General features: G+C 43.1%; 1 protein-coding gene across 1 annotated transcript; it reads left to right on the top strand.

The window, feature by feature from the left end:
- Window positions 1–679: 679 nt before the first annotated feature.
- Window positions 680–5,446, top strand: LOC125519726 (TOM1-like protein 6). Its single transcript, XM_087535120.1, has 6 exons — window positions 680–825; window positions 995–1,134; window positions 1,244–1,325; window positions 3,677–3,762; window positions 4,157–4,408; window positions 4,494–5,446. The coding sequence occupies exons 2-6, from the start codon at window positions 1,106–1,108 to the stop codon at window positions 5,266–5,268; spliced, it is 1,224 nt and encodes a 407-aa protein (XP_087391246.1). The 5' UTR covers window positions 680–825; window positions 995–1,105; the 3' UTR covers window positions 5,269–5,446.
- Window positions 5,447–14,776: the final 9,330 nt, after the last annotated feature.

Below are 14,776 nucleotides of genomic sequence, written 5' to 3' on the forward strand. Positions count from 1 at the left end.
GTTGAGTTATTTCGTTGTCGGGAAAGGGGCAAACTAGTTATCTGCTTCGTGTGTTTGTGAGGGGGTGGCGCCAGCTTGCTGGTTCTGCGGTGAGCGAGCGGGTCGCCGCGTTCTCCATCTTCCCCGCCAGGCTTCTCTGAGCGATGCATTCACGGTGGAAGACCGATGTTGTGCTAGTGCCGGGGAGAGGTAGAACGACAAAAGTCAGACGCTGGAGAGCCGAGCCAACATGAGCACATATCGGAGAATCGTTGTAGCTAGGCCCTGTGGCTGTAAATCCAACCTCAAGGCTGAGAGGCGACTAGATTGAGAGATTCGAGCCCTTTGAGGATGAAAGTCAGCGTAAGAAGAATGATTTTGAGAGCAGAGGCATGAATAGATTGGCTTGTATGGGGTCGTGCATGGTACATGGGCCTAGGGTCATGCTTACATGTGCCAACAAAGCAGGGTAGTCAGAAAAAATAAATGTATATTTTGGTGTATAAGGTCTGATAGTCTGTTTGGTTTATGTAGGATGAAAACTGGCTATACATCATAAATTTACTCTGGCTCTCTGTCCAATCTTTGCTCTTACAGTCAGTAACTTCCTAAACATTACATTTACTCTGGCTCTCTGTCTAATAAATTCTAATTACCATATGTATCATAAATTTTTTGTTCTCTAAAATTTTGTTTTTGTGGTATTGATTAAATTCTTCAGTATAACCACAGGCAAATGTGCAAGTGAGGGACAAAATTTTGACACTCCTTGATTCTTGGCAAGAAGCATTTGGTGGGCCTGGTGGGAAGCACCCTCAGTTCTACTGGGCATATTCTGAACTTAAGGTATTTTTATTGTCTGCTAAACCGTTCAGAACAACCTAGACTTCATGACACACCCTTTTATTCGTCAACTTTCGAAAGTCACCCATCAGATAAGTGAATCTGGTACATATAGTTGTTAAATCTTGGATCATTTTGTTTGGCATGTCCCAATGAGCCTCTTTAATTGCAGCAATCTGGTTTAGAATTTCCTAGGCGCTCACCTGAGGCAGCAACAATATTCGCCCCTCACCTTCAACCAGGGATCGGGAGTCCAGTCAATTCGTCCTTGAGAGCTGATGGGATGATTTCATCAAGTGGCTCTCCTCTGAGGTAACCATTTATTTTATATTTTTATGCATCTTTTGTGTGCTCCATGTTAGTGTCTGAGAAAACGGATGAAATGTGTTCCATGTTATATGACATATTTTTATCTGTTTAGTTTGTCAGACCTGCAACGCATTTTAAGTGCCGCGGAGCTACTAAGTGAGATGCTGAGAGAAGTAGATCCAAATGATCATGAGGTATATAGATTTATTATGTTTTTTCTTCTATTTATTTATTTTTTTGCAGAAGAAAGAACTTTATTGATTTAGAACAGTACTATTACAATGGTTCTGAAGCAACTCGAACACACACATCGGAGCCGTGAAACACAGAATGCATAGTCCACTTGGCTAGTTCAGCCAACAAATGAGCTACTCCATCAGTCCATGGTTCACTTGAACTTCTGGTAACAAGTGCATAGCAGATTTCGCCAATTCTAAGTATGCTTGAGTCCAATTTGGCTATTCTCTAGCAACCGCTATGAAATTCTCACTCTTGTACTTTGAGCTCTTTCCAAAAAAAAACTTCCCAACATTGATCGGATTGAACTTTCGACTCCTTGCTTCTCGCTCTTCACTCTTGCCCTTCCAGCTAACCCTCCTGATCGACCTGGGCTGGGGCCTGGGGGTGACGCGGCCTGGCATTCCTGGGCATCGGGCGGCGGCTGCCGGCAGCGAGGTGACCGGCGGCTCTTCTCACGGGTGGGTGGAGGCAGAACAGCGGGTGGTCGGTGGAGGCCTAGGCCTCGGACGGTGGTGGCGGGGTGATGTGTGGAGAGCCGATGGGGCGCGGGCTGGCACAATGGTTGCGGCTGCTCGGCGGCCCCCCATCTGGATCTGGGATGCCCAGATCTGATGGGGCGTCGCCCGCCCTTCCCAGGTGTGTTGGATGGCAGTAGGGCAGCAACGTGGACTGGCCGCTGGTGTGGGAGTTTGATGTGGTCCTCCTGCGCAGGGTTCGTTGCTCCTCGCGCGACGTCCGGCGCTCAGTCGCCCTGGAGTCGATGCACGGCTTTGGGCCGCCTCTGTTCCGGCCAAGGTAGGAGCTTGCGTTCAATCGGGGGGCGTCGTCTCGTTATGGCGTTGGTGGTCGTGACAGTGCTGTGCGGCAGTCAGATCAGTGCTGTAGGCCACGGATTTGGCGTCATTTGAGTTGATGGCTTGACAATGGCCATCGGCAGCTACTAGGTCATGTCCCCCTGGTCCACCGGGATTGGTGGGGACTTCAGGCGTGGGTGCCCCTACGGTGGCGGCGCTGGCCCTGGCCTGGAGGCTGATGCCGGGCTTTTCCAACCACGGCTTGTGCACTGTAAAGTGGACGGCTGGCAATTTCTCATGGCATGGATGCCGGGGCGGCGGCCCTGGAAGGTGGTCCGCATGGTTGGCTCTCCGGAGGGCACCATGGCGGTGGTGGTGGCATTGTCTCTTGGTTGTGTGGGTGGCGAGAGGCATAGCGCAAGGTGGCCCGGGCGCGCTCTCGGTCTCCGTGGTGGCGCCTCGATCAGGAAGGATCTAGGGATGTGAGATCATCATGCTTCTTCTAAAGACCTCATGGTGGCATGCGGGAGCTACCGGGCGAGAGCTCTGCGCTCTGGCGCCAATGATGGCGATGCTTGTGGGCGCCGCTCTCTTCTTGAAGACGTCGTCGTGGTGTTCCCCTCCGTGTCCGGGTTTCAGGTGAAAACCTTTGTCCATTGTGGACTCGACAGCAGTGATGCATGGCGCCGACATCCCTCCTCTGTTCTTTTCCGGTAGCATAGTCGCGTGCGGTGTACGTGATCCGATCATCCTGGGATCGACTTTGTAAGAGGGCTACCTCTCTACCTTGTATCATTCGGCCGTGTACTTTGTTCGGTTGTTGCTTTATATATAAAGCGGGGCGAAAGCCTGTTTCGAGAGATTTGACTAGAAAGTAATGTTGAAATCCAAGTCTACGTCGCAAGTTTCTCGCCCTTTACTTCCACTGTCTTGTTTCGCAAAGGAAGAGCAGTTTGGGATTTTTTGTGCCCCCACAAGGCAGAGTAGCTCCTGAACTGTCCAAAGGCAGCACAATCCTCAACAGCTCTACCCAAGAAGATTCATTGCCACCGTGGATCCTGCATCAGTGAGGAAGCAGGAGGGTCGTTGCTGGTGTTGCCATATTAGAGAAAACCATGAATACAGAGGTAGAATAACCACCACCAAGGTGGGAAAAGAAACCTGTCGCCACCATTCCGTATGTGAGAGGGACGATCAAGGTAATGAGATCCACCAAGGAATCCACCTGCTGACATGTAGTCTTTCCCGAGCGGTCGTCCGCATGGGTCACGGCGCAAGTCACTGCCGTGTACAACCCTATTGTTTGTTCCTCTATATTGATGTTTGTAAATGTCATAATATTTAAAGTTTTCACTAATTTGTTTAGTGTGGTACTGTTGTATGCTCAAGAACACTTGTTTGCATCCAACGTAGATGAGTCTAATCTTGAGGGTTTGAAATGATTTATTGTTGCCTTGTGTTGGTCACTACACATGCAAATTTCTAAATCACTGACATGCTTGTCATTTTAGGCTGTGAATGATGAAATTATCGCGGAACTTGTGAACCAATGCCGATCATACCAGAAAAAGATCATGAGTTTGGTTAGTTCAGTGAGGTACGTGCTGTATGAACATTGTCTCCTACATTCTCGCATCTTATTACCTTTTATTAAGGGATAAATATGTGGCAACAGTCATATCATCTTTTGCTATGAAGGGCATACTTGGTTTAAAGGATTTCTGTGTGTAACTAGTGTGTAAGAATAATCCGATGTTTCTCCACGCAACCTTTCACTCAGATTGTAATTCTGTTTCAAATCAATAACAATTAAGATTCTCCATCGAAAAATTAAACCCAGACCGAAGTCAAGCTTATTACCTGGACACTTCCCTTGTATAACATGACAACGTTAAGTAGTGGCAATCATTGTTCAGAGGCAGGGATCATTTTTACAGAATGACAACCGCAATTCCATATAAATTATCTGACGTTCCTGTGCTGCATTACAGTGATGAGGACCTCTTGAGCCAAAGTCTCGACTTAAACGACAGATTGCAAATTCTGCTTTCCAAACACGATGCAATTGCATCAGGTTCCCCTCTACCGGGTGAAGAAACGGATGTGTTGAGTGAATTGCCCAGAGGGATCACTACACCCCCTGCAGTAACAGTTGTTCCAGAAACTGCCATTGTACCAACTTTTGTCTTGGATGATGAAGAGGAAGAGGAGGAAGATGATGAGTTCTCTCAGTTAGCTCGCAGGTCCTACTGATGACCGATCTTTATTGTTTCATACTTTGTTCAGTCTATCTTGCATGGTTCGTTGCTGATGAATAATTGTGATCAGGAATTCGAGATTCAGGTCAGCAAATGACAAGAGCGCCTCTTCAGGCGTAGGCGCATCATCGTCGTCCACGCAGGATGGAACAGCAGGCTCAGCAGCTTCTGTGACCACTACAGCATCACCATCTACTTCAAGCAGTGCATTAGCATTGCCTGATCATCTAGCTCCTATAAGGACTTCTCCAGAAGACAAGATTATGAGCGACCTCCTTGCGCTCACCATAGTGTCAAGCCCATCACCTGAACCTGCCTTGCATCCTGGTGGTTCCCCAACCAGCTATCATCCACAGCCTCATTATGTAGACCCAGAGCAAACAGCTGCAGCGCACAATAGCTACGTCGCTCCTTGGGCTCAGCATCAACCTCAAACTGCACCCATTAAGCAGCAGCAGCAGCCACCACCTCAACCTCAACCACAATTTCCTTACAACCCATCTCCTTACCCGCCACCACCATGGGCCCCACAGGACAACACCGAGTCAAACCCTTTCGTGGCATCTTCGTCGCAGCATCTTTCTACCTCCAGCTCGTCTCTTAAAGTACCGCCGAACATGAGGCCCCTACAGCAATCGCAATCTTTTGGCATACCGCTTCGAAGTGCCGCGTCAGATTCACCGACAAACAAGAGCCTGAAGCAACCAATGTCTGCAGGGTCTCGCAGGCCGTCTTATGTTCCTTCTAACAAGTTCTTTGATGATCTGCTCGAGAGAAATGCGGATGGCACTCTGAAAACGGGCAGCACGGTAATTGGAGGAATGTCCAGTCCATACAAACCGTAGTGATGCTAGTGGAATCATACATACCAAAATAAACTGTAGCGATGACAGCGGAATCAAAATACTATGAAAGACTTGCATTTTTTGTCTTGATAACTGCTACGATTTCAAAATACGAGCCAATAAACCATGGTGATGCCAGTGGAATCAAAATATGAAAGATTTGCATTGTTTGTCTTGATGACTGCTATGATTCCATTTGGCCCGCAAACTTTGCTGCCTTGATTGGTTTGCTTGATGCTTCTGGGGGACATTAGTAATTTATGCGAAAACAGAGCATGTGAAATCCCCAATCTCTTTAGTTCTGGAGTTAAAATTGATTGTGCACTTCGATTAAGATGCCATCGAGAGGTTGATGCAATTTGTGGAGCTGATTTCTTATTTCCTTGCACTGGACAACCGCAGAAAGAAAGTTGGTGTGATCTTGAACTCTGAAGGCAGTCCTTTTCATTTAGATTCAAATCACCCCTTCAATCTCCATTGATTTTTTAGACTGAAGTCATTACGCTCAGCTTCAGTTTGGCTTCAGATATTCACCTTCATCACTCTGATCCAGATTCCATCTTATAGAAATGGACTTCCTCAGGCACTTGCTCGGCTAGAAAATGTAGTTCAAATAATTTTCAGTTAGATTTTCAACTAGCCTTTTTCATTGCTACCATTGTCCGATGGCCCATATGAAGCAGGAACGGGCTTGTGTTCAGGTGCTCGTTAGTCATTAGGTACACAAATATATTACATAGCATAGGAGTATATGAACTTTTGTACTCCATAACTAAATCCACGTCAAGTATTTTGGAACGGGTGAACACTTCTCATCTTTTATAATATTTCCCCATTTAAAAACTGTTTTGACAATATCATTTAAAAATTTAAGCAAAATATATTTTCCTACGATATGTTCCTATTATTTATACTATTTTTTACAATCGTTCTTAAATTTTTTTGAGGGGTACAATCATTCTTAAATTTGTTAAATATAAAAAAACACTAACACCATATGGGCTAGGCCAGAGGTGCGCAATAGACTAACACCCACAAAGAACTACCTTAAAAAAAGACTTGCTTCGCCGCGGGTGCTCGATCGGTGCGACGTGGACTCGGTGGAAACACTTTATGAAAATGCGGTGGTGGCCGGGCCGGGCGGTTTTCTTTTCCTGCTTCATTTTTTCCTTTGCTTTTTCTTATATGTTTGTTTTCGTTTTCACTCTACATTTTCGTATATATGAAAAAAAAAGTTTCTATACAAAAGTGCACAATTTTTATGAACAAATTACAACATCTAAATTAACTACACATCTAAATAAATATAACTACACATCTGAAATTTTCCTAATCTTAAAACTAAACTAAATATAAACTAAAATAATCTAAAAAATATGTAAAAACATCTAAAAATAGCATCTAAAAACATCTAAAAAAACATCTAAAAATCTAATAGCACGGTGCAGGGGCGCAGCGGCACGGCGGAGGGAAAAAAGGAAAAAAACTTCCAGGTTACGACAAGTAACGCATATACAGTGTGCCACTTGTCACAACTTGAGAAGATGAGAGTGATCTTTGCAAGCAATACTCCTAGTGATTTCAGAAGTTCTCTTTTTGTTTTTTGAGGGAATTTCAGAAGTTCTCAGGAAGGTAACGCCCGCATTAGCAGGCGCTCCGAAAAAGATTGCTGGGCCGTGGCCCATGCACAGCGGTGACTCGCGATAGACACCCAGCGCTGGCCGCTTGTTTGCTTCCCCGGTGGGCCCTCCCGCTTCACGAGAAGCCAGCGAACAGACGGACCACGATGTTCTGCCTCGATTCGGAGTAGGAGGATACCTGGCGATTCGATCCGGCCTATATATATATATATGGGTCTGTCTATGTTACATCTAGATGTGAGATATTATCTCACATCTAATATGATGTCACATTTTGTTTGTGGCTCTTTCATTGACAACTTTCTACAGCTGGTTCGTTTAATTTTTGTTTGATGGTTGTCCAGCCGAGTTTCTCCGTTGGTGCTAAACAAGCTGAGTGCGTCTCGACTGGCCGGTATGCACAGCTAGGGACCGAAGCTTCTTGGTTTGTAGCACACAGGAAAAAAATATCTTAAGTGTGTTGTTTCGTCTCAGAAAAAAACAAGAAAAAGTTGCAAGACAAAAGCCACACTTAAGAAGGAATCGAACTACCATGCTCCAACTACTTAACGCGTGTCTTCTAGCCACTAGAATAAATGGATGTTTGCGATAATTAATCAGCGTGAATATTTAGGAACTCACTACATCGTCAGATTTGAAACCTGTTTGAACATTTATTGAAAATTTGTGAACAAATTTATAGATGCAGAATATTTTAATAAAAATGTGAACAATATTTGTAGTTGCAAACATTTTTGAAAACACAAGCAATTTTTGAAAACATGAACAATTTAAAAAACTCAAAAAGTTTTTAAAATGCATTTTTTAATTTTTTTGAATATTTTCTGAAACACTAACACTTTCCCAAAAACACGGACAATTTTTTTTGAATAGTTATGTCACATCTAAGTATGACATCATCCCACGTATTGTCTCTTGTTTGTTTGTCCAAAAAAAATCACAATAGCAGGCGAGTGTGCCTGGGCCAGTCCCTCCGCACATGGACAATTGTGAGTCGATAGTTGACATGTAATTGGGCCCCTACAAAATATACGCCCCCTAGTTGCGAGTCGAAGGTTGACTTGCAATTGGGCCCCTAAGAAACTACATGCCTCGAGTTGCAAGTCGGGGGTGGACTTGCAACTAGGGTGAAAACAAAACAACACCCTGAGTTGCGAGTCGATGGTGGACTTGCAATTGGGCCGACAGAAACCCCTAGTTGTAGGTCCAGGGTCTAATCGTAACTACCATGAAGAAAGAACAAAAAAACAGGACCCCTCCCCCTCCCCCCGAGTTGCGAGTTGAGGGCAGACTTGCAACTAGGGCAACTACAAAACTACATACCCGAGTTGTGAGCATATATATGGTTGACTTGCAACTGGAGCAATTACAAACTACATCCATCGAGTTGCAAGTCGGGGTGGACTTTTAACTTGAGTGAATACAAACTACATCCCCCAAAGTTAAGAGTTGAGGATGGACTTGCAACTAGGGTGCGAGCACAAGGTGAACTTGCAACTGGGCCGAATACTAAAACTATATCCCTCGAGTTGCAACTAGGGGTGGACTTTTAACTTGAGTGAATACAAACTACATCCCCCAAAAGTTAAGAGTTGAGGATGGACTTGCAACTAGGGCAACTACGAAACTACATCCCCGAGTTGCGAGCACATGGTTAACTTGCAACTGGACGAATACTAAAACTATATCCCTCGAGTTGCAAGTCGGGGGTGGACTTGCAACTAGGCCGACAAAAAACCCTAGTTGTAGGTCGAGGGTCAAATTGCAACTACCATGAAACAAGAAAAAAAACCCCGAGTTGCGAGTCGTGGGTAGACTTGCACCTAGGGCAACTACAAAAACTACACCCCGGAGCTATGAGCACATGGTTGACTTGCAACTGGGGTGATTACACACTACATTCCCTCGGGTTGCGAGTCAATTCTGGACTTGCAACTGGGCCGACAGAAACCCCTAGTTGCAGGTCAAGGGTCTCAATTGCAACTATGATGAAACAAGAACCAAAAACCTACACCCCCTGAGTTGCAAGTCGGGGTGGACTTGCAACTAGGGCAACTACAAAACTACATCCCCAAGTTGCGAGTCGAGGGTGGACTTGCAACTGGGGCGATTACAAAAACTGCATGCCTCGAGTGGCAAGTCGGGGGTGGACTTGCAACTGGGGCGATTACAAACTACATTCCCTCAAGTTGTGAGTCGATTGTGGACTTGCAACTAGGCTAATAGAAAATCCTAGTTGCAGGTCGAGGGTCTAATTGCAACTACCATGAAACAAGAACAAAAAAAACACCCCCTGAGTTGCGAGTCGAGGGTGGACTTGCAACTAGGGTAACTACAAAACTACACCCCCGAGTTGCGAGTATATGATTGGCTTGCAACTGGGGTGATTACAAATTTACATGCATCTAGTTGCAAGTTGGGAGTGGACTTGCAACTGGGGTGAAAACAAAACAACACACCCGAGTTCCGAGTCGAGAGTGGACTAGCAACTGAGAGAAAAGAGGTGTGGACCGAGTTGCGAGTCGAGGCTAGACTTGCAGCTGAGGCAAAAAGATGTCTAGGCCTAGTTACAAGTCAAGGGTGAGATCACAATTGGGACAAAAAGGTGGAGCCCGGTTGCGCATCGAGGGCCGAGTTGCAAAATCGGATAAAAATAGTTTGACCCTAGTTGCAAGTCAAGAATGAACTTGCAACTAGGACAAAAAGAAGTGGCCCTTCAATTGTATGTCGGGGTGGAGTTAGAACTCGAAAAATGAAATGGTTGGCCTCCCTGTTGCGTGTCGATAGTGGACATTTAAAATGGGGAAAAATGAGGTCGGGGCCTGTTTCGTACCATGGGTGGACTTGCAAAAATGGGACAAGAAAAAACGGCCCCCAATGTGACAAAAATGGATCAGTCCAGTTGCGTATCGAAGGTGGACTGGCAAATGATAGACAAATTGGTCGGGTCTATCGAAGGTAGATTTACAATTGGTAAAAAGAATGCATTTTAGGGTTGGAGTTCCAAGTAGAAGAACAAATTGGTGGCACTCATTTTGTGTTCAAGATGGACTTAAAACTAGGACAAAAAATTGATCGGACCTAATTGCATATCGACCGCAGGGCAAAGCATGTCTTTTTTACAAAGCAAGTATCGTCGGCATCGAACTTAAAAGAAAATAGAAATACGCAATGACAAACGACATAGCATGTTTTTTCCACTTCTACAACACAGAAGAGATGAAATAAGGCCACAAGAGTGCAAGAAAAAAAGTCCAACAAAAAAACACACATGCACCGTGAACAGGTCAACAGGTGGAGACAACAGAACATGCAACGCATGAATACATTAGCCGACGATGCGAGATCGAGAATTTGCGTTAAAATTATCCAACAGACAGCAACTTAGATGAGACATTACTAAATCTTATCTTCATGAAGTTTAGAAGGAATGAGGGACAGTGTCAAAATAATCCGGAAAGACGACGACGTCACCGACTAAAAACAACACAAGAAATAGATTGCTAGTGTGCAGTGATAATGGGCCGACAAAAGCGAAGCTAAACAGGCCTAGGCCAACAAAGAGGATATGCAACAAACAAACAACGACAAGCGAGACAAAAAAGAGGGCTTGCATAAAAAGTTTGAAAACTGAATTAAACGATGACAAATTTAGATGAGACATTATTTAAGAAACAGTTGGAAATTTAAAAATATGCTTATAAAATTTTAAAAATCATGGATTATAAATGATAAAAATATAAAAATACATATAAAAACCAAAAGAAAAATAGGGGAAAAAACAAAAGAACGAAAAAAACAAGAGTCAGGTTCCAAAAGACCGAACAAAAAATACGAGTTGGCAACCTAGCTTTCTATAACTCACGGAACTACATTCAAAAATAAAAATCACGGACCTACCAGTACCTTGTTTTGCCTTTCTCTACTTTAATATCACATTGCTTCAAAAAATTATACAGACAACAAATACGCGGACAATCCATAGTCCAAAAAATGATAGAAAAGAGTTCACAATCGAAACAAACAACGACTGCGAGCCTGAGCCCACGAATTAAAAAGGATCAACAATGGCCCACCACCACTTGCATGGCCGGGACAGGCCACACAGGCCGGCTGCGGCAGACAATGCAAAGCGAACGGGTGCGCCAGACGAGACGATCATGTTTGCGCGAAAATTAAAGACAAACAGTATCAACGGTTCTGGACTTAGATGTGAGATAAGTATTTTATATCTAGATGTGAAATAGCAAACTCGTATATATATAGATCACTTGATCCCATAGAGATTGGCCTGACCGTGATCGACCGACATACGAGCCTTACAGTTCGGAGATTGATTGACGATTGAGGACGACGAACGACGATCGATGGGGTCCTGGCTCTCTTCCCCGGCCGCCGGCGCCGAGGCCGACGCCGCCGCGCGTGCTGCCGGCTTCCGTTTCCGTGCCCGCCAGGCAAAACAGTGAGTAGTTTACTCCTCCCGGCTTGTCGTATGGCCGAATGGAATGTGCATGCGCTGATGCATGTCGATGTTTATTTATGGTGACAGGCGCCGCGACGCCAGCCATGCTCGCATATACACCCTCCTCGCCCTCCGCCATTTCAACTCCAGGAACCAGGTATATATGTACCTTGTTCACTTAGTATTTCTTTATCAGAACAAGACGGCAAACCAATCCAACTGTGTTAGTTCTTAGATCATCAAACCCACCGGGGACGACGAAGGGTTTGGTTCTTTACTTAGCTTCTACTCCCTCCGTTTTTAAATATAAGCCCTTGTAGATATTTTAACACGGTCTACATGCGGATGTGTATAAATATATTTTAGAGTGCATATTTACTTATTTTGCTTTGTATGTAGTTCATATTGAAATCTCTAAAAATGCTTATATCAAGGAACGGAGGTACTAGTCTTTTAGCATGGCATGGTAAAGAAAAGAACAGAAGAGTGGCAGTGTGTGTGTGTGTGTGTGTTTGGATTTGCTTTTGGATCTCTGTTGCGACCGTGCAATGAAAATCCGGAGACCAAGCTCAATAATTAAATTTTACATATGGAGTATGTGTGTGTCTGATTTTGAGATGCATATCTGCAGGATGCTATGTTCGAGCCTGCCGCGGAGCCCATGGAAGAACCCAAGGCCGCATGCGTCGGTTTCCGACAAGATTTCTGGTATCATGTCAGCTTTTGTGCTAGCCGGAGGGATGCCGCCACCAATGAAGAGCAACAATATTTTTTTGCCGAGCTACGCTTTGAGTGCCGCACCAGACGTTTAGTCGTCGAAACATGCGCTCTCTTGGGTATTTAATCTGACCTAGTTAACTTTCCTATAAATTACCTTCACTCATGGACGCATACACGCATGCATGCTAACTCATTTTTTCTATGTATTTTTGTGTTTGGCAGAAAAGCCCCTCTGTCGTTTCAAAAGCAGTTGTGCGTTTTGCCCAGATAAATTTCAGATTTTTCACCCGAGCTGCACGGAGTTTACATGTGGAAAGAAGAGGCACAAAAGGAAATTCTTTAGGGAGAGTGAGATGCTTGGCAGGGCTTTCATGCGTAGACACGCTTAACAAGACAAAACCTTTAGCTAGGATGGAAAGATTCAACTCTTTGTTAGGCTTGGATATAGCTATGTATTGTCTTTTTTTTCCTGCAACTAGTAACGTGTATATCATTCAATGTGGGATATTACAATCTACTCCCTCCGTTTTAAAATAAGTGTCTCAAACTTAGTACAACTCTGTACTAAAATTAGTACAAAATTAAGACACTTATTTTAGGACGATGGGAGTAGTTGACAAGCTCCTTCGAAATACCCGGCCTCAAACCCAGCCAGCCCGTATGAAGCAGGACCGGGCTTGTGTTCAGGCGCTCGTTAGTCATTAGTCAAATATATTACATAACATATATGAACTTTTGTACTCCCTAACTAAAACCACGGCAAGTATTTTGGAACAAAGGAAGTACTACACAAATTTAATTTTTCATATAAGAACAATTTTCAAATACACGATGACATTGTGTTTCATAGTCTGACATATATTCACATGTACATGATTTATTTAAATCATCGCACCTTTGAAAATACATGAACTTTCTAAATACTGAAACATAATCTTTTATTCAAGAACATTTCTAATACGCGGTGAACATGTTTGAAGTTTTGCACGTGGTAAACATGTTCTTTCATACGTATGAAGTTTTATTTGTAAAAATGTGAACAGTTCTCATCTTTCATAATATTTCCCCATTTAAAAAACTGATTTTTGACAATATCATTTAAAAATTTAAGCAAAATATATTTTCCCAATTTTTGGAAAAAATGTATGATAGGTTCCTATTATTTATACCATTTTTTTTACAATCATTCTTAAATTTGTTAAATAAAAAATACTAACACCTATATGGGCCAGGGCAGGGGTGCGCGATAGCGCAAGTGTCAAAAGGCGCTCTCGTGGTTGAGCTGTGGTGACTCGAGGGTGAAACATTGGCCCTACAGTCACCCTCTCCCTCACCTCTCCTCACTATGCCACTCCTAGAATAGGTCGCCTAGTAAAACTATTCATCTACGATCAAGGCTGCATTTAGGATGTTGTTGTTCCTCCTTTGCACGGAGGGCTTCGAATCGGGGCATTTCTGCAACGAGTGACATGCTTGAGTGTTGTCCAGCTACATCGGTCATGCTAGCAGGGTGGTGGCGGATTGCATTGGTCGTGGCACGGAGGTCGTTTAGAACTTGCTAGAAGGTGAATATTCCATGAAAAAATGTTCATCGAATTCAATTTTCTTTTCATCAAATTAAAATAAAGCATCGAATTCAAATTTTGTTCATCAAATACAAAAAATATTCATTAAAATTCCAAAATTGTTTCTCATACACTACAAAATTCTCATGAATTTTTAAAATATTAATCATATATTAAAAAATATCATGAATTTTTAGAAATTAGCGACCATTTTTGAATCAGCATACATTTCATGAAATTCATGAACCATTTTTTTATTTCACGAACATTTTCCCAAAGTGGCGAACAATCTTTAGAATTTGGAACAATTTTTCTTCAAATTTGTGATTTTTTTATAAATTTTTTCCATAAACACGTTTTAAATTCATGAAAATTTTACATTTTTCAAAAACTTCTAAACTAGTTTCTAAAATCATTAACGTTTGATGAAATCTTGAATTTGATTTAAAGAAGAAAAAATGATAAAAAAAATGGAAGAGAAAAACAAAAAAAGGGCGCCTCACCTCGCACATGGGCTGACCAAAAAGTACGCGCGGGGGAGCAGAGGGTGCGGGTTTCATAGCTTCCCATGGCACAAAAAAAATCTATATAGAGTCCTGTTTGTTTTCTTGTTATGAAAAAAAGGATCCGAATATCTAGCGAATGTCAGATTTTTAGGTATGACAAAGGAACCATTTTTCATGGCAAATTATGTTTGTCAAGGATGACAAATTTAGTTGGCGAGGATGACGAATCCGCCTCAATTCAGTTTTTTTTTTGCCAGAAACTTGCCGTGCTTGCAAATTAAATTTGCCATCATCGCGGCAATATAAATTGCCATGAAAATGTAAGATTTGTCATGCCTAAAAACCCGACGTCAGAATTTTAGCGTTTTCGAAAAAGAATAATGAAATCTATATATATTAAAAGTTTGTATTTTCGAATTGCTCGTATTTTGTTTCCTTTTCTGAAAAGCACAAGAATGATGAATCTATTATGAAAGCTCATCAGATGATAAACCACCATCCAATTATTAATGTATTTGATTTGAAAAGCGGGGTCACTTGACACTGAGTCACTGACGGACTGTACGTAGACAAGTCAGACCTGGAGCTGTAGCGTGCTCTCGTGCCTCTTTTTTT

The sequence above is a fragment of the Triticum urartu genome, chromosome 7A, assembly GCF_056163025.1.
Source record: "Triticum urartu cultivar PI428250 chromosome 7A, HENAU_Tu73, whole genome shotgun sequence".
In the NCBI taxonomy this organism is placed as follows: Eukaryota; Viridiplantae; Streptophyta; class Magnoliopsida; order Poales; family Poaceae; genus Triticum; species Triticum urartu.